The 27,329-nt window shown below is 44.3% G+C and overlaps 2 protein-coding genes across 2 annotated transcripts in view; one reads left to right on the top strand and one right to left on the bottom strand.

The window, feature by feature from the left end:
* Nucleotides 1-531: 531 nt before the first annotated feature.
* Nucleotides 532-13,755, bottom strand: ndufa13 (NADH:ubiquinone oxidoreductase subunit A13). The gene is made up of 5 exons (XM_038777301.1): nt 13,611-13,755; nt 7,303-7,381; nt 4,440-4,511; nt 1,448-1,517; nt 532-768 (listed from the first exon to the last, which is right to left on the bottom strand). The coding sequence occupies exons 1-5, from the start codon at nt 13,702-13,704 to the stop codon at nt 649-651; spliced, it is 435 nt and encodes a 144-aa protein (XP_038633229.1). The 5' UTR covers nt 13,705-13,755; the 3' UTR covers nt 532-648.
* Nucleotides 13,756-16,958: 3,203 nt separating this feature from the next.
* The window catches only part of mau2 (MAU2 sister chromatid cohesion factor), a 56,355-nt gene continuing 45,984 nt past the window's right edge, over nt 16,959-27,329 (top strand). Inside the window, exons 1-3 of the mRNA XM_038776709.1 lie at nt 16,959-17,269; nt 23,647-23,664; nt 27,062-27,127. Of these exons, the coding sequence (XP_038632637.1) occupies nt 16,964-17,269; nt 23,647-23,664; nt 27,062-27,127 (390 nt within the window). The 5' untranslated portion in view covers nt 16,959-16,963. The remainder of the gene's footprint in view (nt 17,270-23,646; nt 23,665-27,061; nt 27,128-27,329) is intronic.

The following is a 27,329-nucleotide window of genomic DNA, read 5'->3' on the forward strand; positions in this document are numbered from 1 at the left end:
TTATTTATTAAGGGAACTTATTAGTAGCTTTCGTATTTATGACCCCTAATGTGGATTCTCCCACATGTACAGATACCTTCTCCACATCTACCCTGTCCAACCCACTCGTATTCTTAAAAGACATTTATCAAGTGTGTTTAAAGTCTTGTCTAATCCATATTTCAGATGAGACATTAAGCCAAATTCCTGCCTGACAATCGTGTAAAGGATTCCATGGCATTACATCAGAAAAGCAAGGGGAGTTTACCCCAGCATCCTGGACTATAATCATCCGTCAATCAACATCACCAGAGTACAGATTATCTGCTGATTCTCACGTTACCAGTTGCGGGGGTTGCTGTGTGTAGTTTGGCTGCCACATTTCATGTACTTTATCTGTGAGTTCATGTCAAAAAAGTACTTCCTTGGCTGTAAAACACTTTGGGGCTTCCTGATGTGACAAATAGGCACAAGTCTCTCATCCTTTCACACAGATTAAACCGATATTTCTTATAATAATGCAAATTGAACAAAAACAGAACAAAAAGCAGCTTCCAAAATACATACATTAATTTTATTAACAACACCACAGTTGGAACAAAAGTTCTTACGAAGACGGCCTTAAGGGAAGCAAAGGTCATATCCTTGGTAAAGGTCCTCACAGGGCACTCACACGTACCACTGGAATCCGATCTTTGCTCGCAGATATTCCTCCCTAGGTCGGAGGTTATACAGCTCTTCCACCGATGGCGTGGTCCAGCGATCGGTCTGGAAAACACTCTCGCCGACCTGCGACAGAAGGTACAGACGCACTGATACTTATATCAAAATAAAATTCACTGTTCTCCACCCCCACTTCAATCAAACTGTAAACAGCCTTGGAGGAAGTGCATCAGAGACTCACCGGAACAGTACACCAAGGGTTTGTACGAGGACAGCTTGAATGAACGAGAAGACTGAGAGACAATCTAATTCAGGTGTTTAAAATGTTCATGGGATTTGATGGGGGAGAAACTATTTCCACTAGTGAGAAAAATCACGAACAGGGAGGCACAATCTTAAAATAAGGCTCGTCAGGAGTAAACACTTAATCTTTTTGCTGGCATCACAAGGAAGATGAAGAAATTGAATCGAGTTACTGATCAGCTATGATCTAACTGAATGACGGACATCCCGAGGGAATCAAACACCATCCTGTCTTGGAAATATATCACCATTCCTTCACTGTCGCTGGGTCAAATCCTGGAACTGCCTCCCTAACAGCGCTGTGGGTGTACCTACACCAAGTGGACTGTTCAAGCAGTTCAAGGAGGCACCACCACCTTCCCAAGAGCAATTAGGGATGGGAAATAAATGCTGGTCTAGCCAGTGAGGCCCACATCCCCTGAATGAATTAAAACAAAGTAGCACTACTGTAATAGTTTCTTGTTACAAAGAAAAGCAAATACATGAAATGAGCCCCGTTTACCTTCCAGCCTGGAACATCCTTCATAATTTTAGCCTCTTCCTCAAGATTCTCTCTTAAAAGACGCAGAGTCCTTAATAAAATAGGGGCAGAGCATCAGAGAAATGAAAGGAAAGCAGAACAGAAAGACAAATTTCAACAAAAATTTGTTTTTATTCGTAGAGATACACAAACGTATCTTCATTGCTACAGCACTTCTTCAAATACAGGATTTTGAGTTATCCTTTCGATCAAGACTTTAACAGAATCTAAACTTCTCATTTTGGAAAAAAGCTACTTAAAAAGGTGCCCGTTTATGGGGCGATACTGGGGGAGGACAAGGTTTCATTGGAAGGGATTAAAGCAAAGTGGCAGGAAGAGTTGGGAGGGGGTATGGAGGCAGGGCTGTGGCGTGAGGTGCTCCGGAGGGTGAATACCTCAACCTCATGCACAAGGTTGGGGCTGATACAGTTGAAGGTGGTATATAGGGGCATACCTCAGGAGGGCGAGGGTGAGGCGACTCTTTGAGGGGATGGAGGATGTGTGTGAGCACTGTGGGAGGAGCCCAGCAAACCATGTTCACATGTTTTGGGCCTGTCCGAAACTGGAGGGGTATTGGAGGGAGGTCTTTAAGGTCATCTCGGAAGTGGTGCAAGAGAGTTGCGAACCAGGGCCCCGAGAAGCCATATTCGGGGTGTCGGACCAGCCTGGGCTGGAGGCAGATGCAGGGATGGATGTCTTTGCCTTCGCTGTGCTGATTGCCCGAAGGCGGGTCCTGTTGGGTGGAGCTCAGCTTCTCTGCCCTGTGCCTCTGTGGTGGGAGGGGGGACCTGCTGGAATTTTTAACACTTGAGAAGGTGAAGTTCGAGTGAAGGGGAAAGATGGAAGGGTTTTAGAATTCATGGGCAATGTTTATCATGCACTCTCAAGAATTGGATGCCATTGAACATTAAATGGGGGGGGGAGGTCGTGCGTATGGTTTATTGTTTACAATATATGGGATGACCGTGGATTCTCTTTTTCTTTCTTGTTTTGTATTTGGGATGGGGGGGGGGGAAAGAGAGGTTTAGGTTTGTATGATTAAGGGGTTGTTGATTGGGGGATTGCTATTGTATTTGTTATTGGGTGTATATTTGCTGAAAATGTGGAGAATAAAAATATTTTTAAAAAAATAAATAAAAGGTGCTTGTGTAAAAACAGGCCGAGGAATGTATGTGAACTTGGGAGCCTGGCCTTGTGATTTTTATTCTAATTACAGAAAATGAAAAACTGCCCGAATTCAAAAGGCAGGTTTATTACGATGGCCTTGATATTATTTGAGGAATATAACATTATTTCCCCAAAATCTGCGGTAATTTCAGCATCCACCATTGAAGAAAACCACTCCCTAAGTACCAATCTTGTTGCATGACAAAGCTCTTGTTTAAGATTGAGGTAGCATTAGTACTGCTGCTTCCTGGAGTCAATTTTGTGCAGCAGCATGGGGTTCGACTGTGTAGAAACTCTGGAGGGTGTAGACTGTTATAATCTCTGTCTGTACAACCAATGCTAACACATAATTCAGCCATCAACTTTTCTAACATGTTCGCACTCAAATCTACCGAATCTTCATTTTTAGCACAAAGGATAGTTTTTGAATAATAAGTTGGATCATATAATTCTGTGCCATTTTGCCACCACTTAACTAATTTCATCATCTCATCCATCTTCCATTTTCCCCTTGCCATGTCTCCCACTAATCCCACACTGTCCCTCACAGCCAGGGTGATTTTGTTGATGGACTCCCATTACTTTCTGCTGCTTTTGCTCTAAGCCAACAGCCTCCCTCCACCCCCAGACCAGAGCCACCCATGACCGCCCTTGGAATCTACATGTGGATCACATGCATCTGGTGTCTGCCTGCGCCAGCCACACCGCTTAAGTTGACCAATCAAAACAGTCCAGGCAGAGCAAAACAAGTACTATTTTAGATTCCACTTACTAGTACGAATGCATTCATCTATGGGCGAAATTGGCCCTCTCCCAGGGGGGAAAGCTTGATGTTCATAGCTCAGAACAAGGCCAGACTGCCCATCATATTTGTGCCACTACTTTGATAGGTTAAATCAAAACTGATCTGCTCTCTCTCCCCACAGCCCATCTCTTTGTCCATTTCAAATATTCATCCGCCTTTTCCCCTTTAAAAAAAGGTACATTGGTCTCTACCTCAACCACTTCTAGTAAAGTTTTCCAAGCTTCCAACAAAGTACTGAACTTGTTTTAGATCATCTCCTCACTCTTGATGATTGCTCATTATTCAGTCCATTCGGGAAACAGGACTTTGAGCGGCTACGTTATTGCGCACTTAGATTGTCCCCATTCCTCATCCATATCCACAGAATCCCTACAGCACAGGAGGTGGCCGTTCGGTCCATTGAGTCTGCACCGACCCTCTAAAAGAGCACTCTACCCAGGTCCACTCCCTCACCCACACCACCGTTTCCCTGTAAACCCAACCTGCACATCCCCGGCATTGGGGGGCAATTTAGCATGACCAATCCACATAACTTGCACCTCTTTGGACTGTGGGAGGAAACAGAAGGACCCGGAGGAAACCCATGCAGACACGGGGAGAAAGCGCAAACTTCACAGAGGCACCCCAGGCCGGAATGGAACCTGGGTCCCTGGCGCTGTGTGGCTACAGTGCTAACCACTGCATCACTGTGATACCGATCAAGAAACATGCTGCTGGAAATTAGAGCAAAACATCTAGTGAGGACAACTTTTAAAAGCTTTGCTTAGGCCATAGCCTCACCCATTGCATTGCTCATCGTATCTCACAATCTGCTGTTTCATAGAATTAATGCTTTGGTTGACAAAGTGTGACATTTACAAGAAGTGACCAGAGTTTGTGGTTACTTACAATTAGACTCTCATTGACCCAAACCTGTGTTTATTTAACACCAATTACATTTTGTGACTCCAAAGGGGTCCATCTCCTCACTCAAACACACTTTGCGACTCCTCTCAAACTTGCCTCCTGTCCTGCTCTGCATGCAGCAGAGGTAGCAATGCTACACGGGCTTCCAAGTCTTCAATCTGAAGGCGCCTGGAAAAAAATATACCAAACAGGAAATGTGACCCAGGATGAATGCGGAAGAAAGATTCACAAAACCAAAATTAAAACTGGTTAATGAAAACAGAAATACATTCTTCATTGTGGAAACAAATATAAAATGTCCTCTTAAGATGCGGCTATCAGTACGGGAATGACATAGAAGGTAAATGAAGAAAGAGCTTGCATTGCTAAAGCATCTTTCACAACCTCAGGATGTTCCACAGTGAAGTGAAGTCATTGTTGTAATGCAGGAAATGAGAAGTTTGCACACAGTAAGATCGCGCCAACAACAGTGTGATCATGCTCAGATAATCTGTTGGACTTTATTGCAACGGGGTTTGGAGTAGAAGAATAAAAAAAAAGTCTTGCTGCAGTTGTACAGGATTTTGGAAAGATCACATCTGGAGTATTGTGTGTAATTTTGGTCTCCACATTTAAAAAAGGATATACCGGTCCTGGAGGCAGGACAGCAATGGTTCACTAGATTGAACCCCGGGATGAAGGGGTTGTCTTCGATGAGAGGCCAAGTAAACGGGGCTTATATTCTCCAGAGTTTAGAAGAATGAGGGGCGATATCAGTGAAACCTACAAAATTCAGAAGGGGCTTGATACTGTAGACACAGAAAACGTTGAAAAGCCTTACTCCTCCATATCTCCTGCTGATCGGGGAATCTAAAACACTCTCAGCATAAGCGACTGATCATTTAGGACAGAGATGAGGAGAAAATACTTTACTCAAAAGGGTACTGAATAGTTGGAATTCTCTACCCCAGAGGGCTGTGGATGGTCCATCATCGAATATATTTAATGTTGGGACAGACAGATTTTTGATCTCTTTAAGGGATACAGGGAGCAGGCGGGGAAAATGGAGCTGGAGCCCAAGATCAGCCATGATCACATTGAATAGCAAAGCAGACACAACAGGACATGGGGTCTACTCCTGCTCCTATTTCTTGTAGTCACCCTTGTCTGTCCTGTGCCTTCCTCGCACGTCACTGTAGCTTATCAACAACAGCAACATGATGTCCATCATCCAACTACGTCTTGGTCCTCCCCATTTTCTGCTGCTCGCGACTGGAGCTATTCGAACTCTAAAATCAGGGAATCGTGGAAGTATTTATAAAGGCAGAATATAAAAGGACACAGCGAAAGGGAAGGGACACTTGTAGCTAGCTTCAGGTGAAGAGCTAGCACAGGCATTATGGCTCAAATGGCCTCCTCCTGTGCAGTAATTTCTATGAGTCAATATTTTAGTGGCATTGGTTGAGGGATAAATATTGGCCAGGACACTGGGGAGAACTCCCCTGGTCCCACTTTGAAATAACACTGTTGGATCTTTCACATCTGAGCATAACGTTTCAGCCAAGGAGCGGATCTTTAGAGTTGCTAACTGACCTGCTGTATAATCCAGCAACTCTGGTCAATCTGGTTTTTTTTAAAAAAAATTTTTATTGGAATTTTTTGCAGAAAATATAACAAAAAGTATAGCAAAAAGCAGTAATATGCAACTAACAGCCCCATAACACCCACAATTCCCCCCATACCGTAACATCACATGTATCACATTCCCCCACCCCCCCCCCCCCAAACAAGAGAACTTAACCATAAATTAAAATTAGATAAATCAAATTTAAATAAAATAAGCTAACATAATCAACGCCCCCCCCCCCCCCCCCCCCCCCCCGGGTTGCTGCTGCTACTGTCCCAGTACCCTATCGTTGAGCCAGAAAGTCGAGGAAAGGTTGCCACCGTTTAAAGAACCCTTGCACCGATCCTCTCAGGGCGAATTTATCCTTCTCAAGCTTAATAAAGCCCGCCATGTCATTGATCCAGGTCTCCACGCTTGGGGGCCTCGCGTCCTTCCACTGTAGCAAAATCCTTCGCCGGGCTACTAGGGACGCAAAGGCCAGCACACCGGCCTCTTTCGCCTCTACTCTGGTCAATCTGATAGACATAGCACCCCGCTACAGAACGGACATTCATACAATGGAGAAGGTGGAGCAGAGAGTCACTATAAATCAAAGATTATGAGAAAGAGATTAAAATTTAGCGCTTTTCCTTCCACTGGAAGTGATAAAGTCTTTGAGATTATAAAAAGAATAATCGCAAAATCAATTAGGGGAGGTTGGAATGCGGAATTCTCTGCTGAAAACTGTAGTTGAAGTAGGGTCTATAATGTCTCTTTAAAAAGGGAGATAAACAAGTGGTTTGAAACAAATGGATATTATGAGGGTAGCAGTGAAGTTTGATTACAGTAAGCGGCTCACCTCCGGGAAAAGTAACTAATTTCCCAAATTGAAGATTTGCCTTCTGACCTCCGCCAGAGGGCAGAATATCATCCACAAGCTGCCAATTCTGCTTTTTGACAGTGGATTTCATCGAAGGGTCTGCACAGAGGCAGGCCATTCTGTGTACATGTGCACAATTCTCCAGGAGAGGTCACCAGAGAGCTATCAGAACTAAACCATTCAACTCACTGAACCTGTGACTGCTTTGAGAAAGTTATCTAATTAGATTCCCACCAGCACCCAACCCACCTTTCCTTTTCATGTACTGGTGAGGTTTTGTAACTACCCCGCCAGCCCAGACACTGACTGCGATCAACAAATAGCACATAACTTAAAAAAATAAACAAAGACAGTGAGGATGGGGTAAGCTTTCAGAATGTTTCTCCAAAACGAAACGGTCAGAAGAACTACATTGCTAAGTTTTGACTTTCAAAACACAATTGTTCTAATTGAGCCAAGAATAAAGTATATGAGACATCGCGCGCTCAACGTACCTTCTCTCCCTGTTCCACTTAAACAGCTTGTAGTATCCAAAGAGTAAAATTCCAATTCCAATCCCAAACATGCTATAACCTATCGGGTATAAAAATACAGGTGGCGACTGCAATGTGAAAACAGAAAATACTAGAAATGTCTGGCAGCATCCGCGGAGAGAAACAGAGTTAATATTTCAAGTTGCTGACCTTCACAACTGGTAAGGAATGGTCTGTGATAGGGTGGAAGCAGGAGAGATTAAGCGTGGGAAGCAGAGGGGCAGCACGGTGGCGCAGTGGTTAGCCCCTAGACTACGGCACTGAGGGCCCGGGTTCGAATCCCGGCTCTGGGTCACTGTCCGTGTGGAGTTTGCACATTCTCCTCGTGTCTGCGTGGGTTTCACCCCCCACAACCCACAGGAATGCAGGGTAGGTGGATTGGTCACGCTAAATTGCCCCTTCATTGGAAAGAAAATAATTGGGTACTCTAAAAAAAATTTTAAAGGTGGGAAGCGGGAGAGATTAACTGACGAAAGGGAATGATGGTGCAAGACAAAATTAGATGGTAATGGGATAAGTAAATTGTCAAACTCACTGCGGAGTCTGGAAAGTTATAAAGTTCCTAACTGAAAGATACGGGGCTGTTCCTCGAGCTTCACTGGATTAGTGTCAGAGGCCGACGCAGAGTGGCCAGAGAATTAAACTGGCAGTTGACCGACTGAACGGACAGGTTCCGTAAAACAAATCACCTGACCTGCACTTGGTCCCCACAAACAGCACACTTGTACTGAAGTACAAGTAACTGCGGCAGAACTTCTGGCCAATAATGCAGACATTAGAAAGTTTACATCAGAAGGTTAAGATGAATGAGAACAGCTTATGTTGAGACCAAAGTCCTCCTTGACACCTGGGTGTCTCTGGCAAGCCTGACATTTACTTTTTTTTGCAAGAATATACTTTATTTGTAAAACATCTGAAAGACTATTAAAAACATTTCATCAAGATGGAGAGTGAATAATTGATTCTGAGACTAGGGTCCGGAATCTTAATAAAAGGAAACTACAATGGTATGAGGCACAAGTTGGCTCTGATGGATTGGGAAATGTTACTTAAAAAAGGTGAAGGTGGATAGGCAACTACAACCATTCAAAGAGCGCATAGGTGAACTGCAACAATTGTTTATTCTTGTCTGGTGCAAAAGTAAAATGGGAAAGGTGGCCAATCCATGGCTGACAAGGGAAATTAGAGATGGTATTAGATCCAAGGAAAAGACATACAAATTGGCCAAGAAAAACAACAGACCTGAAGACTGGGAGCAGTTTAGAATTCAGCAAAGGAGGACCAAGGGATTGATTAAGGCGCCGAAAATAGGGAGTACAAGAGTAAGCTTGTAGGGAACATAAAAACTGACTGTAAAGCTTTCTATAGATATGTGAAGAGAAAAAGATTGGTGAAGACAAATGTAGGTCCCTTTCAGTCTGTGGTAAACCACGTGATTTTATTGTCTGGACTGTACTGTATCATACATGCCTGGGCTTGTCCAGGTTGGCTCCGCCTGTGGCTCCTCCCCTCGGGGCTTCTGGATAAAAGTGGCAAGTCGCCGCCTCTGGCCCAGTTCGGGTCCAGAGGCTGGAGGCTTGCTGTTTAATGTATTAAAGCCTCAGTTAACTTTATCAACTCGTTGTGTATTATTGATGTGTATCACAGTCAGAAACAGGGGAAAGTATTATGGGGAACAAAGAAATAGCTGCGCAACTAAGTACATACTTTGGTTCTGTCTTCATAAAGGAGGATAAATAACATACCAGAAATGTTGGAGAACACAGGGTTTAGTGAGAGGGAGGAACTTAACAGCATCATTATTGGTAGGGAAATGGTGTTGGAGAAATTGATGGGATTGAATGTTCATAAATCGCCAGGGCCTGATAATCAACATCCCAGATTACTTAAAGAAGAGGCCCTAGAAATAGTAGACACATTACCGATCATTGTCCAAGACTCTATAGACTCTGGAACAGTTCGTACAGATTGGAGGGCAGCTCATGTAACCCCACTATTTAAAAAGGCAGGTAGAGAGAAAACAGGGAATTATAGACCAGTAAGCCGGACATTGGTAGTGGGGGAAATGCTGGAATCCATTATCAAAGATTTTATAGCAGTGCACTTGGAAAACAGTGGCAGGTTCAGACAGAGTCAGCATGGATTTATGATAGGGAAATCATGCTTGACAAATCTGCTGTAATTCTTCAAGGATGTGATTAGTAAAGTTGGTGAGGGGGAGCCGGTGAATGTGGTTTATTTGGACTTTGAGGGCTTTTGATAATGTCCCACACAAGACATTTGCGTGTGAAATTAAATCACATGGGATTGGGGATAATGTATTGAGATGGATAGAATGGCAGGTAGTGACTAGTAGGGATCGGTACCAGGACCTTAGTTATTCACAATAAAATGAATGATTTAGAGGAGAACGAAATGTAATAGCTCCAAATTTGCAATCAATACAAAGCTGGGCAAGAGGGTGAGCTGTGAGGATGCAAAGATGCATCAGTATGATTTGGACAGGTTGAGTGAGTGGGCAAGTGCAGGGCAGGTGCAGTATAATGTGGATAAATCTGAGATTATTGGTAGCAGAAACAGGAAGGCAGATCTATCTGAATGGCTATAAATTAAGTGAGGGGAATATGCAATGAGACCTGGGTGCCCTCGTATATTGAAGACAAGCACGCAGGTGGAGCAGGCAGGAAAGACAACAAATGGCATGCTGGCCTTCATTGCGAGAGGATTTAAGTACAGGAGTAGGGATGTCATGCTGCAATTATACAGGGCCTTGATGAGACCACACCTGGAATATTGTGGGCAGTTTAGGTCTCCTTTATCTGAGAAGGGATGTTCTTGCTATAGAAGGAGTGCAGAGAAGATTTACCAGATTGATTCCTGAGATGGCAGGACTGACATAGGAGGAGAGATTGAAAATCGGTTAGGATTGTATTCACTGGAGTTCAGAAGAATGTGGGGGAATCTCAGAAACCTACAAAATTCTAACAGAACTGGACAGGCTAGATGCAGGAAATATAAGACCATAAGACCATAAGACATAGGAGTGGAAGTAAGGCCATTCGGCCCATCGAGTCCACTCCACCATTCAATCATGGTTGATTTCAACTCCATTTACCCGCTCTCTCCCCATAGCCCTTAATTCCTCGAGAAATCAAGAATTTATCAATTTCTGTCTTAAAGACACTCAATGTCCCGGCCTCCACTGCCCTCTGTGGCAATGAATTCCACAGACCTACCACTCTCTGGCTGAAGAAATTTCTCCTCATCTCTGTTCTAAAGTGACTCCCTTTTATTCTAAGGCTGTGCCCCCGCGTCCTAGTCTCCCCTGCTAATGGAAACAACTTCCCTACGTCCATCCTATCCAAGCCATTCATTATCTTGTACGTTTCTATTAGATCTCCCCTCAACCTCCTAAACTCCAATGAATATAATCCCACGATCCTCAGACGTTCATCGTATGTTAGGCCTACCATTCCTGGGATCATCCGTGTGAATCTTCGCTGGACCCGCTCCAGTGCCAGTATGTCCTTCCTGAGGTATGGGGCCCAAAATTGCTCACAGTATTCTAAATGGGGCCTAACTAGTGCTTTATAAAGCCTCAGAAGTACATCCCTGCTTTTATATTCCAAGCCTCTTGAGATAAATGACATGTTCCCGATTGCTGGAGTGTTCAGACCAGGGGTCATAGTCCTAGGATATTGGCTAAACCTTGTAGGACTGAAATGATGAGAGATTTCTTCACCCAGAAATGGTAAACCTGCGGAATTTGCGACCACAGAAAGCAGTTGAGGCCAAACATTGTCTGTTTTCAAGAAGGCGTTAGATGTAGCTCTTGGGGCTAAAGGGATCAAAGAATATGGGGGACAACAGAAACAGGTTACTGAACTGGATGATCAACCATTATCATATTGCATGGCACGGAGCAGGCTCGAAGGCCCAAATGGACCTCACCTGCTCCTATTTTCTGTGCTTCAAAATGATCACAAAAGTGCAATAATATTCAGGGTTTTCTACATACACTTTTCACTCTGGAGGTGATTCAGTCCAGTCATAGGAGCGTTACCGACAATTCAAAAAGGGCCATTACAAATGGTGCAAGGGTATTTTGAGTTGTCTCATTGATCAATTTGCATTCTGAGGCACAGAGAAAAAATATCAGCAATTTCTGGAGGATCATCAAGCAACTCAGCGAAAAATACTCTTTGGTCTATTTGAAACTGTTACTCTTACGGTGCAAAGTGTTGTCCCTGACTGAGTGTTGCAGACTGGTGCATTCCAAAGCCTTGGACAATGTGCTGAGGAATGCATTAAAGCTTGGGGCAGCCACAGCTGAGGCACAATGGGGAAAAAAGGTCACTGTCAAAGACCTTTCGGCCATAGGGCACAGATGGGAGGGGAATTGTATGACACATATTGAATGCATATGGTGAATATTACATGCAATCTGGCATTTACTGCCCATCTCCTAGTTGCCATGCTGGTGCTGCCACTGGGCAACTTGCGAGGCCAATTCAGAAGGCAGGTTAAGTCACCCACATTGATGCGAGACTGAAATTGCGTGGTCTCATAGTGGCTCGTTTCCATCTCTCTAATGGGATATTCGTGAACTCTGTTGAGTTCTTACAACAGGTTCACAGACAGTTATGATTCCCACAACCCAGTGACCCCACTTAACCGTTGGACACTACGGGACAATTTAGCATGGCCAATCCACCTAACCTGGAACATGTTTGGAAAGCTTAGCCTTACCAGACCCAGGGGGAACATTCAAGGAAATAAAAATGGCCATGCTAATGGCTGTGGGATACAGTAGAGAGGACCAAATAGACTGTCCAAATAAGAGCAGACAAAGGAAAGGGGAGCATCACATGTCCTTTGCTAACCACCTATGGACACTAATTTTTAAAAACATTTTTAGAGTACCCAATTCATTTTTTCCAATTAAGGGACAATTTAGTATGGCCACCTTTCTTTCACATCTTTGGGTTGTGGGGGCAAAACCCACGCAAACACAGGGAGAATGTGCAAACTCTACATGGACAGTGACCCAGAGCCAAGATCGAACCTGGGACCTCGGCGCCATAAGATTGCAGTGCTACCTCACTGTGCCACCGTGCTGCCCGCCTGTGGACACTAATGCACCAAGGCTGTGACACAACAGTGAAGAGCACCAGAAGACCTATCTTACTCGCAGACCATGCCAGTTACAAAGGGCAACAGCATGAATGTCAGATCTTTTAAAAAAAATTTAGAGTACCCAATCAGTTTTTTCCAGTTAAGGGGCAATTTTGCGTGGCCAATCCACCTACCCTGCACATCTTTGGGTTGTGGGGGCGAAACCCACACAAACACAGGGAGAATGTGCAAACTCCACACGGACAGTGACCCAGAGCCGGGATCAAACCTGGGACCTCAGCGTTGTGAGGCTGCAGGGCTAACCCACTGCATCACCATGCTGCCCTGAATGTCAGATCTTGACAGCAAATGATCCCAAGGGACAGTTTGTGACAAAAAGAAAAAAGGGAGAGGGTAGACTGGGGCACCAAGGTCCAGGCTAGGGCCGCTGCCCCCTCCCCCTCCCTTAATATTTTACATGTTTCAAAAACATAGGGAGAAACTGTGAACTAGTTAAAGAATCAAGAACAAGAGGGCACAGATTCAAAGTGATGCGCAAAAGAAGCACATGCAATGCGAGAAAAAACATTTTCACACAGCGAGTGCATAGGGGTTGGAACCCACAACTGGTAATGTGGTGGAGGCGGGTTCAATCGAGGCATTCAAGAGGGCATTAAATGATTACTTGAATAGAAACAAGTGCAGGGCACAGGGAACAGGAAGGGGAGCGGCAGCAAATAATTTGGCGAGCCGGTGCAGACACAATGGGCCGAGTGGCCTCCTTCTGCACCGTAACAATCCGGTGAACATGATCGCCTCTCATTCTTCTAAACTCCAAGAGGCTCAACCTTTCTTCATCATCGGAACGAGGACAGCAAGTCTTTACAGGACCACTTCCAACGCAGCGATATCCCTTTTCAGATAAGGAGGCCCACGGACCATGGTGGGCGTTAAACAAAGTAGCAGAATTAGAAGAATATCGGAGCATAGCCTCACTTCTCCTCCACTCGAGGTCTCAGCAAATAAAGGTAAATATTCTGTAGGCCTTTCTGACCTTTTTGGGTATTCAATCCAAGGTCCCTCTACATTTCTCCCACTTACTGTGGTAAAGTGAGGTTGATTTTAAAGTCAAAATACTTCTTCCTCCATCCTACCTGACAGACCCCTCTTGGGAAGGTTCCTCTTGTAATCCACAGGCCCATACCCCCCTGGAGGGGGTAAGTCCTGCTTCACCTTGATCGTCGCCATCTTCTCAGCTCAACTTCCGCCCCGGCTAACCAGAAGTCCCGCCCTCCCTCAGCTCCGATTGGCTCCCGCTACCAACCAGCTGTCAATCACCCACCAACCAGCTCTTAAAGCGGAGTCGCGCCAAGTTCATTCCTGTTTAATTTGGTCCAATGACTCATATTCCGTTTATAAACCAGTTGCATTTAATTTAATGCAGGATTTGTTTCTGCTCCATCCTGTTATGGGAACCGACAACCATTTTATTCTTCAGGCAGAAATAAATTAAAATTTCGAAGGAATGGTTAGTTTAGTTGTTGGACTGGCATGCAGGATTGTTACAGCGCAGAAGGAGGGCCATTCGGCCCATCATCTCTGCACCGCCTCTCAGAATGAGCAATTCATCCAGTGTCATTTCCCCACCTTCCTCCCATAACCCTGCACATTTCTTCTGCTTGGGTTCAGATAATAATCCAATTCCTTTTCAAATGCGCTCATTTAACCTGCCTCCACAACACTCTCAGCCAGGGCATCCACTTGCTGCATGTCTCCACTGCTTTCTTTGCCAATTACCTTAGATTTATGCTTTCCTACTTGCGATCCTTTAAAATTTATTCATGGGATGTGGGCAGCACAGGCTGGGCCAATGATTATTACACATCCCTGTGGGCAATAATCGTGTCACATGTGGGCCAGACCAGGTAAGGGCAGCTGATGTTCTTCCCTACAGTACATTAGTTAACTAGGTGGGTTTTTACAACAATTGACCATGGTACCATGGTCATCATTAGACTTTTAATTACAAATTTTTATCAAATTCAAATTCCTCCATCTGCCATATGCAATTCGAACACAGGTCCTCAAGGCATTTGACAAAGAGTCATCCAGACTCAGAACATTAGCTCCCTTCTCTCTCCACAGATGCTGTGACCCACTGGGATTGTCCAGTATTTTCATGTCATTGATAAGGTGATGGTGAGCTACTCTCTTGAACTACTGCCGTCCATAAGTTGTGAAGTTCATAAGATATAGGAGCAGAATCAGGCCATTTGGCCCATTGAGTCTGCTCCATCATTCAATCATGGCTGATCTCATCATGGCCTTAACTCCACAGTCCTGCCCATTCTCCATAACACTTCAACCCTTTACCAATTAAAAATCTAAGTCCTCCTTAAATTTACTCACTTTTCCAGTACTCTGGGGTAGCGAATTCCACAGATTCACAACCCTTTGAGAGAAGTAGTTTCTCCTCAATTCTGTTTAAATTTTCTTCCTCTTATCCGAAGACTATGACCTCTCATTCTAGAATACCCCACAAGGGAAGCATCCACTCCACATATACTTTAGCCATGCCTTTTGTCATCTTGAATACTTCGATTTGATCTCCCCTCATTTTCTTAAACTATAGGCCTAAACTGTTCAGTCTCTCTTCATACGACAAATCCTTCATCTCTGGAATCAACCTAGTGAACCTCCTCTGAACTGCCTCCGAAGTCACTACATCTTTCTTCAAATAAAACTGTGCACAATACTCCATGTGGTCTCACCAATGCCTTGTATTACAACAACACTTCTTACCTTCATACTCTGTTCCTTTAGCTATAAATGCCAACAGACCATTCACTTTCTATTTTATCTGCTATACCTGCATGCTAATTTTCTGTGCCCCCCCCCGCCCCTCCAGATCCCTGTGCAACGGAGTACCCCAAAGTCTCTCCTTATTTAGATAATAAGTTGCTAGCCCATTTTCCGACCAAAATGCATGGCCTCACTTATCCGGGTTAGACTCCATTTTCACATTTTGGCCAATTGTATTCCATCACACATTACTTGTACCTTGGACAGGCATGAGGAAGCCAGGAGTAGAGCTATTTGCCACAGGATTCGCAACGACTGAACTCATGTTTTTATTTGAAATTTGACTTTGTTTCTATCTACAGATTAAAACGGTCGCTGGTTCCCAGAAGTACAGCATTTATGAAAACAGAATATAATTGGTCCAAATCAAAACAGGAATACATTTCTTAGTTGCCTGCTTTCCTGGCCAAAGTTGTGGTGTGCCTATGCAAGTAAATAGCTCTTTTATTTGTTGCTGGGATGTGTTGGTGGTCTTTTGAGGTTGATCAACTTAATACAACAACAGAAACAAGCTCAGGGACAACTTAAAACGGGACGCTCCTGGTAGGGGCACTGCCCAAACACAAAGAGCAGTAGAAAGTTGCCAAACATCCAATCAAAATGTGATTAAGAGGGTCTATAAAGCAATCCAGCCTCTATGGTGGCCACCGCTTCGATGGTGCCCATGACACCGCATGCTCCCTCGTTAGGGACACCCAGACGCAAACATAGCCGCGGAAGAAGGGAGACAGTCTGGCCGGATGACACCCTCAGTCGCCTGCTGCTTGGACCTGGTGATGGCGAGTTTGGCCAGGCCCAGGAGCAGGTTCCTGAGGAGGTCCACCGTTTTCCCTGTCCCTTTTCGCACCAGGTGCCCATAGATCAGGGACTGAAGTGCAAACAAAACCTCAGCAAAAGGGTAGTCAAGAGACTAAAAAGGGAGTAGTGCATCAAGTCTGCACTGACCCACTTAAGCCCTCACTTCTACCCTATCCCCGTAACCACCCCACCCCCCAACGTTTTGGTCACAACGGGTAATTTATCATGGCCCATCCACCTAAACTGCACATCTTTGGATTGTGGGAGGAAACCAGAGCAAGCAGAGGAAACCCACACAACACAGGCAGACTCTGCACAGACAGTGACCCAGCAGGGAGTCGAACCTGGGACACTGGTGCTGTGAAGCCACACTGCAATCCACTTGTGCTACTGAGCTGCTCCCTGAGTGTTTGTGATACTCTGGGCTTCGTCTCGCAACAGCTACTTCCCTGTGACGTAATGGGTTCTTAAGACCCGCCCCTTGATCAAGGCCACACCCCGCGCAGCTAGTTCCCCGCCCCCTGCCAAGCCGCGCCCCCGGTTCCTCGCGCTTAGATCGCGCCCCTTTTTACAAACCACGCCCTTCCGCCCCGTCCCTCGCACTTACACCACATCTCTCTGCACAGGCCCCACCCTTTCCGCCAAGGCCACGCCCCTCTGCGTCTCTCGCCCTACTCAGTCCCCGCCCCACTGCACAGACCCCGCCCACTCCGCCGCGACCACGCCCCGCTCCGCCCTCCGTCCGCGGCCCAGGCCCCGCCCCGCGCCCCAAGCCCCGCCCCTCTCCCCAAGCCCCGCCCCAGTTCTCGGCCGGCCTCTCGCGATGTTTGTGGCGGATGCGGGTAAGATGGCGGCGGTTGGCGCTAGCGGCCCTCAGCAGCAGCAGCCGCAGCCCCAGGCACAGCCCCAGCCTCAGCCGCCCCAGCAGCCGCCTCAGTACACGGACGCCTGGTACCTGGCGCTGCTGGGCTTCGCCGAGAACTTCCGCACAGCCAGCCCGCCCAAGATTAAGCTGTGTGTGCACTGCCTGCAGGCCGTCTTCCAGTTCAAGCCGTCGCAGCGCATCGAGGCCCGCACCCATCTCCAGCTCGGCAGTGTCCTCTATCACCACACCAAGAACACCGAGCAGGCCCGCTCGCACCTGGAAAAGGCGGTGAGCTGAACAGTTCCTGTGCTGGGGGAGTCTGGGCCGCTCTCTGGGGGAGGAGGTGGTGGGAAAGCTTCACAATAGGAGCCAGAGCCAGAGGCTGAGGGGAGGGGAGGGAGTGATAAACAATCCAAACAATCTGCCTAAAAAATCCCCTCCTCGACCCAAGGTCTGGTATCCTTTGGGTATCAGCAGGGATATGGGAGAGGGGGCAGAGTTCCCCTCAAGGCAAGTTCACCAAACACCAGACAAAAGAAGTACCAACATGAAAGATGTTAATGTCAAATAATAGAAGTAGCAGTGAATAAAAAGGAAAGGTGGTGGAGAGTGAGTAGATAAAATGCAGGGAAGACCCAGCAGATTAAGCAGCATATGCAAAGTTTTTTGTCATCACTGTTGTTATGGAGGCAAAGGCATCACGATCACAAAAACCGCACTGCGACCATTGATCTGTTGGTTTGTATTTAGCAATATTGCTGGAGATGTGAATACTGATTGGCACGCTGAAATGATTGTTGTCAACAGACCCCAAAAGGAAAACTTGCTGCAGGAAATTCTGATATGAAAGTTTATTTTTAAAAGCCATTGACACCTGGAAAGAGAGACAGTGGATTAGCATTGTGGCTCAGTTTGGGACCTGTTATCCTTGAAACTTCAGCTTGGTTTTGCCCCTGCCAGGTTCTTTTTCTATAGCTGTAATATATGTTAAATACTGAAAATTGAAGTGAAATGATGCAGGTCAGATTTGCATAATGCTGCAAATAAAACCCGCCAAGTCTAAATTTGTGGAGTGAGAACTTGTTTAAAAATTGGATCTACCTTGATTTTTTAAAACTGTTTCACAGAACCATGTTGAGATATGCTGTGTCTCTTTTTGAATATTTTGAGCATGCCTGTATTATTGCTACCTCTTTGTTATTATTCATGTAATCAACTGTGTTTAGTTTGTGGGTAAATGTGTAGTCAGAGTTGGAGAACTGAATCCTCCTCCTCCTTCAGGTAGCATCCCCTAAGAGTGTGTTGACAACCAGGATTGGTCTAAGATTATGCTCAGCAAAGAACTGCAGTGGATTCCCATTGCATTCAGCGGTGCGACTGACCAGGAAACCCTTCTGCTCTGGTCACCTACTATTGGGTGCATTGGAAGAATTTACAGGTTGATAATTAACCTGTTTGGCTACATTATTAACGCATCTTCAATGGCCATCAGGTCCTGAAGTGGCTCTAGTACCCGGAGCTTCTGGTCCAGATGCTACCACTGAGCCACAAGACCTCCCAGAGAACTGAATCATAGGATCTAGGAGGAGGCCATTCAGCCCATCGTGCCAAATTAAAAGAGTAACCAGATTAGCCTGCAGAGAAAGGATGGAATATAAGGAGAGATTGTAGGAATAGAGTATGTGACATATTTACATAGAACAGTACAGCACAGAACAGGCCCTTCGGCCCTTGATGTTGTGCCGAGCCTTGTCCGAAACTAAGATCAAGCTATCCCACTCCCTGTCATTCTGGTGTGCTCCATGTGCCTAGCCAGCAACTGCTTGAAAGTTCCTAAAGTGTCTGACTCCTCCATTAAGGGGTCATAAAAGTAAGATATTCCTTGATTTTTGCAAAGGGAGTGTTCTAGTGATAGATTTGAGAAGCGACAAATTACTGCAGCAAGGGAACCAAATGAGGCAGAGGAGAATTTTGAGAGTTAAAAACCCAGGAAGTCAACGAGTGTTATGAAACAGGAAAGCAGAATAAACCTATTGCATTCTTTCAGCATTTAAAAAAAATCTTTTTGCTTTATTTCCTTATTCACCGGGTGTGGGCTTTGCTGTTAAGGTCAGATTTATTGTCCATCCCTAGTTGCCTTTCAGAAGACAGCGACGAGCTGCCTTCTTGAAACATTGTAATTTGTTTGGTGCTTTTAGATTTAGAACCCCTGGATTTTGACCGTACGATGGTGAAGGAATGGCGATATATTCTCAAGTCAGGATTGTGTGGACTTGTAGGTGAACTTGCAGACAGCTGTCCTTGTTATTCTATATGAAAGAGGATTGGTGAAGGAACCTTGACAAGTTGTTACCATGAGTCTTGTAGATAGCTTACAATGCAGTCATGGTTCATCAGTGGTGGAGGGAGTGAACATATCAAGTGGTGGATGAGCAAGGGGCTACTTTGTCTTGAATGGTGTCAAGATTTTTGAGTGTTGTTGGCACTCATCCAGACAAGAGGAGCATATTCTATTACTGCCTTGGTGTATGTCTTGAACAGAAAATAGATTCTGAATGTCATAGTTGGTGTTAAACCCTTGACCATTTTTGAAAAGTTTGCTGCTTATTTAATTACAAGTTTGTAATTCTAAACAGGTCTTTAAACCAGGTTCAAATTAAAGATCAATTACTAGAAAAATCTTGGTTCAAAATGTATATACATTAATTAGAATTTATTATACTTTTGTTCATTGGACATTAAGCCATTCTCTTGTTTCCAAATAAATGAATGGTCTTTGCTGTTCTCTGAACTTCTAATTCTCACAGTGCCGCATTAGTGATTAAAATCACAGGTTAAAATTACACTGTTACAATTGACAACTTATTCCTTGGACAAGTAGATCACATTGCTGTCAGTTAGTACAAATTAAGTTAGGCAGACTAAGAGAATCCAACATATTATTTCTAGGCGCCAGCAGAACAAGAATGGAAATTTTATTACTTATTTCAAATTGATCTTATCCCAGGAGATTAGAAAAAACTTGTAGTGATATTGTCTTAATGCTCTCAGGAAGCTCCAGTTAAGTATATCACAAACGGGTAAAGTTTGGGTGAGACAGATGGTTGCTTTGTTCTGAATGAGATGTTAAAAAAAGATACTGACAGTGTTTCGGATCCTCGAGCACTCTTCGAAGAAGAAAGATTTCCAGGTAGATAAACTGGATGTCGATCCCATGACTGCCACAAAGTAACTTGTCATATTCACCTTTACAATAGTCCCCACTCTAAGAGAATGAAGCAGTTCGAAAGATTTAAATGTGAGAAGACATGGAAATTTAAGTATTGTTTTCTGGTGCTTCGCCAAAAACATTGTTTATACCCCTGCCCCTCCCAATTTACATTTTAAAATTACCACAACCCTTCACCAGAGTCATTGTTCAGAAGCTGGTAATGTGAAATGTTTGCCTAGCCCTTACCCAATTCCAGGCACCACTGAGCCAAACTGACATTTTTAGAGTGTGGCACAGCAGAGATATAAAAAAAAATTGAGTACCCAATTCATTTTTTCCAATTGAGGGGCAATTTAGCGTGGCCAATCCACCTATCCTGCACATTTTTGGGTTGTGGGGGTGAAACCCACGCAGACACGGGGAGAATGTGAAAACTCCACACAGACAGTGACCCAGGGTTGGAATTCGAACCCGAGTCCTCAGTGCCGTAGATAGCAATGCTAACCACTGCGCCACCATGCTGCCCTGAGGCACAGCAGAGATAAGCAATGAGAGCGCAGAGCAGGGCATAAACAATTATTATCAAAAAGGAGTAGAAGAAAATCAGCGAATCAGCTGCTGGAGTGTGATTTTGGTTGGGAGAGATGTAAGTGGTAATTAAATTTTAATTTAACGATGGTAATAAAGACATTTTGAAAATGCTGCCCCATGGTAAAGGCATAAGCTACATATTTTCTTTCCGTCTTTATTCTTGTGGCTCTCGGAATCATCCACTGTCGATAGTTGGTTGGTACGGCAGATCCAGCCCAATGCATTATTTTGGGGTTGTGTGAGGAGATCCCCATTATTTATTTCATGTGGGGAAATACCAGGTCTCTCTCTTCTCCCCCACACCCCCATACGGACCACATCTGAGAACTAGAGCTTGCTGTGAGGATTGAAAGTGTGAACAAGAAGTCCACAGCGCAGAGTGATGGAGTTTCACTAACACGTTAAAACATCAAATTTCTGTTTTTGCTGAAGTTATCTGGGAGCGAAATTCTCCTGGTCAGTTTTTTTTAAATGACCGTTAACCCTCAGTGTAGTGTATGATTAAGTTACTTTTCCATGTATCTTTTAATGAAATTATTAATGTATTGTTGGAAAATTTGAAGTTGGTTGGTAATGATTATGCACAATTTTACCTTCACTGCAGCTATCAATAATCCATATTGTTCCAACCAATAATGATTATTTTAAAAATAAATTTCGAGTATCCAATTTTTTTTTCCAATTAAGGGATAATTTATCATGGCCAATCCACCTTCCCTGCATAGTTTTGGGTTGTGGGGGTGAGGCCCATGCAGACACGGGGTGAATGTGCCAACTCTACACGGACAGGTCGGGATTGAATCTGGGTCCTCGATGCTGTGAGGCAGCAGTGCTAGCCACTACGCCACCGTGCCGGCCAATAATGATGTTTGCATATAGCCAATTTAATGTGGTTCCATGACAGTAGCAACCATCCAATGCCAAATAGCCAATCATTGTGTGTGAGCTGGGGCAATGTGTGTTACTGCACTGTTTGACAAGGATGGGGTCAGAATAGCAGAGTGAAACATATGGGCTGGCAATTCCCCCATAAAGTGATCTAGAGTCGGGAACCCTGCCTGATCTATTTCCCTTGCCCTTAATCTGGGCAGTGAAACTGACTATGATACTTCATTGGTGTGTTGTTTTGAGATTGCTGTCTCAACACTGATTAGGGATTGAACCGGGCCTATCCAGCTCAGTGTTGCATTCCACAATATGCTTATTAATTGAGCCATTGGATTGGGATTTGTAATTTATTCTCCTTGTGTTTCGATGGAGAGCCTCTGTTTTGGTGTGATCGGAGAGCCCCTTTCACAATCTTATCGGCATTTTGTAATTTGAGTTTAGTTTCTATTGGTGATATGAGACCTTGTTGCTTTCACTTTGCAGCTTGTGGTTTCAGTATTTGGTGATGTAAAGTCTATAATACAGATTCTTATAGTACTCTGTTACTACAATGATGCTGGTTAAGTTGATGTGCTGCATCACTTTTGAGACTGGTGCAAGGTGGATCTGCTATCCCTACACACATGTATGTGTGTGCATCATTCATCTTAAGAAGTGATAAATAATTGTTATTGCATGTCATACTGCAATTAAGCTTGAATCGTAAGTATTACACATGGTATTTATACATATTATACATGGCAGAATATCACCTGGACAGAATTCAGACATTGAGGTATTAAATATACTGTTTAAACAACTTTTGTCTCAGAATACGGTCTTAGAGATATTAAATTAATTAGTTTGCAGAGTTTCTTTGGGGTTAAAGCTTAGCAGGAACAGTGTCCTGTATTGCCATAGCTGTTACGTTGACAGATAGCTACCATGTGTTGTTGCCTCTTTGCTGTTTTTAGACTTGCTATGATCATGTTCGTTCTCTGCTTAGAGAGACCACCTTCCAGGCAAAATGGTTTACAGACCAGTTTGTTCCTAGAGCAGATTTTTTTTATATTTATTAATTTCTTCTTCAGGTGCGGGTGCTACTGGAAAGACTCCAGTTTGTTGCCCTGGGAAGATGGTGGTGGCTTTCTCAGTGAGTTGCTGCAGTCCTTTGTGCTGATGGTTCTTCTGCAAATGATTAGCGAATTCCAAAATTGAATTTAACCAACATTCTCAAACCCAACAACTGAGTGAAAAGGTTCCTTCTCATTTCCGCTCTGGGTCTTTTGACAATGATTTTAAATCTCTTGCCGTTGGATATTGACAGAGGATGCAGGCTTTCTTTACCAAAAGCAGAAAACACTGGACAATCTCAGCAGGTCTGACAGCCTCTGTGGAGAGAAAAGGGAGCTAATGTTTCGAGCCTGGGTGACTCTAAAGCTTTCTTTATCTAGTCTATCAAAATTCATCATCTTAAAAACTTCAATGAGACCACATTGTGTTCTGACAAGAATAATTCAATCTTTTCCAACCTGTTATTGAAGTCTCATTCCTGCTAACAACCTGGAAATATTCCTCTTTAAAGCTTTTCTACCTCTCCTGAAGAATAAAGTGGGGTGTCTAGAATCTCAAACTTATAAATCGAGCTGAAGCAGTGGTGATGATGCGTTGCCCTTTAAAGACCGAGATGAAGTTCAAACCACTCATAAGTCTAAAAAATAATCTGAAGTCCAAATGACAGGTCTCAGGAACTGAGGTTTAAAAGTGGAGGTATGTCGGGAAATAATGATTCGGCAACATCAAGGTTGTGTTTTTTAATTCCTGAAGATGTTAGAAAGTAAAGCTTAATTTATGAGCAGGAAAGATGGTTTTAAGTTCTGTTGGTGAGCGAATTCACTTGTGGAGAGAGATTGGTGTTACGGCCTTTTATTTTGGAAAAAGTAACTGAGCTCAGCATAACAAATGTGATTAATTGACTTTTTTCCTTCTCTTTCAGTGGTTAATATCCCAACAAGTATCCTTTTTCCCCAAAAGTTCATGCCTGCACTTCTAGCCAATTGCAGTGGCTTGTGTGAAGAGAAAAATTATTTTGAAGTGATGCTACACTTTTGCATTCTCATTAATCAACTGCTGATTATTTTTTTGGTAATCTTGATGATTTACATCGAGGGCAAGTAATTCAGTGCAGTGTAATTAATGCCTTGCATGTTTGATGCTCGGGATCCTCAAAAGAATTTTACAATCAGAAAGAGCTCGGTTTTTAGATAGATTTACCGTATATGGGTTGAAAATGACATTTTATACAGCTGCATGCCGAATCCAAATTGCTGCAAACTGCAGAAAGAAAAAAGTCCATGAACAAATCAGGATTTTTTTGTTCAAATCAGTTCAAGGAATGTGGCCGTCACCGGCTAGGCCAGAATTTATTGTCCATCCCAGTAGTTAGCACTGTGGCTTCACAGCACCAGGATCCCAGGTTTGATTCCCTGCTGGGTCACTGTCTGTGCAGAGTCTGCATATTCTCCCCGTATCTACGTGGGTTTCCTCCAGGTGCTCTGGTTTCCTCCCACAGTCCAAAGACGTGCAAGTTAGGTGGATTGGCCACGCTAAATTGCCCTTAGTGTCCAAAAAGGTTAGGTGGGTTTAGGGCGGAAATAAGGACTTAAGTGGGTCGGTGCAGACTCAATGGGCCGAATGGCCTCCTTCTGCACTGTATGTTCTGATTGTTCTGAGAAGATGGTGATAAGCCACCATCTTGGACCGTTGCAGCCCATGTAGTGTAGGTACTCCTATAGTGCCGTTAGGAGGGAGTTCCAGGATTTTGACAATGAAGGAACAGCGATATATTTCCAAGTCAGAATGGTGTGTGGCCTGCAGTACTCGGCAGTAATAGTAAATATTAATGCTTTCTAACATTCATTGTTCTGATTTCCTAATTTCATTTTGTAAGTTGGTTTCTGTTCCATTGTACCCTCTTCTCATCCTGCCACCTGTTCTTCCTGGCTCACCGAGTGAGTGATTTATACTCAGGCCTAGACTGGTGTTGCTTTACAGTTATGCTCTGTGTGCCATCCTAAGCAGAGGATCATCAGCAGTGGATTCCTATTTTGTCACTGTGCCGATGTCCCTGGAATCATCCAATGGCCCTATTCTTCTCACTCGGTCACATACTGATTTTTGGCAATACTGTTAGTAGGCATGAGGTTAGCTTCCATGTGTGAGCTAATGACACCCAACTCTACATATCCACCACTTATCTCAACTGCAGCACTGCTTGTGTTGTCACACTACACATTCAGTATCTCATGGGTAGGCTGCAATTTTCTCCTGCGAAAACAGTTGTAAGGCCGAAGCCATTTCTTTGGTCTCCACTTCAAACACCTTTAGGCTGGTTATATTCCCCACTGTCTCAGGCCAGAATAGGCAGTTTGCAACATCTGTGTCCTGTTCAACTTTGAACTGAGTTCCCAACCTCAATCTTTCCATCACAAAGGTCACCATTGTAACAGTGCTCATATCCACCCTGCCATAGGCCATCTGCTGAAATTCTCATCAGTACCATTGTTGCTTCCAACACCAACTATTTCAATGCCGTCCTGGCCTACCGCCCGTCCTGTGCCATGCCTAAACTTCTTCTCATCCAAAGCACTTCTCCCAAGTCGCACTCACCCATCGCCTCATTCTCACTGACTTAGCTTTGGCACTCAATAAGGTAGCATGGTGGTGCAGTGGTTAACGCTGCTGGCGATGACGTCGAGGACCCATGTTCGATCCCGGCCCTGAGTCACTGTCAGTGGAGTATGCACATTCTCCCCGTGTGCATGGGTTTCACCCCCACAACCCAAAGATGTGCAGGTTGAGGGGATTGGCCACGCTAAATTGCCCCTGAATTGGGAAAAAAATAATTGGGTACTCTAAATTTATATTAAAAACAAAAAGGCTTGGGCACTCAGCCCCCCCAACACCTTCAATCTAAAACATTTGCAGTTGGGAAGAATTCTCTTCATGATGTCATCATTCCCAATCTCTGTTCCAGTTCTCTTCCTGCACCCAATGATGCACTAAAACAATCTTCCATCTGTTTCCATAGCTAGTGATTCCCGGAACAGGCCACTAGTCTGTCACCAGGGGCATATAACATGAGGGGTGCCACTCTGTATCAAGTGTGGCTGATCAGGAGCCTCTTGCACTCCTACCACCAGTCATTGGCATGTTTGGAAGGATTTTCAGGTTGATACTGAAACTGGTTTGACCACGTTATGTACGTACCTTCTTTGGCCATCCAAGACCTGGGGTACGATTCGAACCCAGGGCTTCTTGCTCAGCGACAGGAACGCTACCCATTGAGCCACAAGACCTCCCAATCTTTGTAATCTACTTCAATCCTACAGTCACCCTTCTCCACCCACGCACTCTTGTTCCCCTGACGCACACAAAACACCCTCCCCCACTGTTTGACCAGCAGCCAAATCTTCAGCCACCTAAGCGTCGTCGTCTGGAATTCCCTTTATAAATGGTTCATTCTGTGCACCTTGCTCTCTTCCTTTAAAACCTTCCTTCAAACAAATCTTTTCAACCAAACTCTTGGTTACTTCCCCTTTGGCCTGGCCTCTTACTAGAGCTGTAGTTGCATGCCTGAACCCCCTGACTGGACTCTCATCTTCTGCTGAGTCATAATGCAGCATCCCAAATCTATTTATTTCAGGCAACATGTGAAGGAAAAGATGGAAGAATCGAGTCTGATAAGTGCAAGTGAACTGAATTATTTCTTGGCAGTGGTCGCTAACCCATTGTGCAGTTAAAATTTATCATTCAGTTGCACACATTAGTTACTGCTGCTGAATTGTTCAAATGTCAATTATGCCCTTTCTTGGAAATTGCGCAAGAAGTTGAAAAACACACCCCTGGATTACCTTGTACTGTTACCTCATAGAATCATAACATTTACAGTGCAGAAGGAGGGCATTTGGCCCATTGAATCTGCACCGGCCTTTGGAAAGAGCACCCCACTTAAGCCCACACTTCCACCCCATCCCCATAACCCCACCCAGCCTTTTTGGACACTAAGGGCAATTTATCATGGTCAATCCACCTAACCTGCACATCTTTGGACTGTGGGAGGAAATTGGAACACCCAGAATAAACCCACGCAGACACAGGGAGAACGTGCAAACTCCTCCCAGACAGTGAGCGAAGCTGGGAATCGAACCTGGACCCTGGAGCTGTAAAGCAACTGTGCTAACCAATGTGCTGCGATGCTGCCCTAAATTAGTTACCTGTATTAGTTGTTCACGCTTTTGCCCTCTGAATTAAAGGCACTACCTTTTTGAACATAGGCAATGGAAGAGAGAGATTAGAACTATATGTTTCAAACAATTATAAATGGTTAGTCCTTGACCTGTGTGTATTAGATTCCACAGTTTGAAGATATCAAATTTGAAGCAGCCAGTCTTCTGTCAGAACTATATTGCCACCAGGTAAGCTTTCTGTTTTTTTTAATATAAAAGTTTGTGAAATCGACTTCGCTTTTAATTTCCTACATTCTGGTATTATTGGAAAACATACTTTTTTCACCACCTTACCCATAAGGTGTTTGATCATGAATGTAAGTCTGGTCAAATGTGCAATCTGAATCAAATAAAAATGGAGTTTACAACTTGTGATTGTGCTGGCAGGACA

The sequence above is a fragment of the Scyliorhinus canicula genome, chromosome 18 (genome assembly GCF_902713615.1).
Source record: "Scyliorhinus canicula chromosome 18, sScyCan1.1, whole genome shotgun sequence".
In the NCBI taxonomy this organism is placed as follows: domain Eukaryota; kingdom Metazoa; phylum Chordata; class Chondrichthyes; order Carcharhiniformes; family Scyliorhinidae; genus Scyliorhinus; species Scyliorhinus canicula.

Bases quoted from the DNA above. Each gene is read 5' to 3' on its own strand.
- ndufa13 (XM_038777301.1), bottom strand. From the start codon at position 13,704: ATGGCGACGATCAAGGTGAAGCAGGACTTACCCCCTCCAGGGGGGTAT. The intron at 7,382-13,610 runs GTAGGATGGAGG...TATACCCGATAG, and splicing joins TCCCAAGAGGGGTCTGTCAG to GTTATAGCATGTTTGGGATT. The intron at 1,518-4,439 runs GCAAGTTTGAGA...TATTTTATTAAG, and splicing joins CATGCAGAGCAGGACAGGAG to GACTCTGCGTCTTTTAAGAG.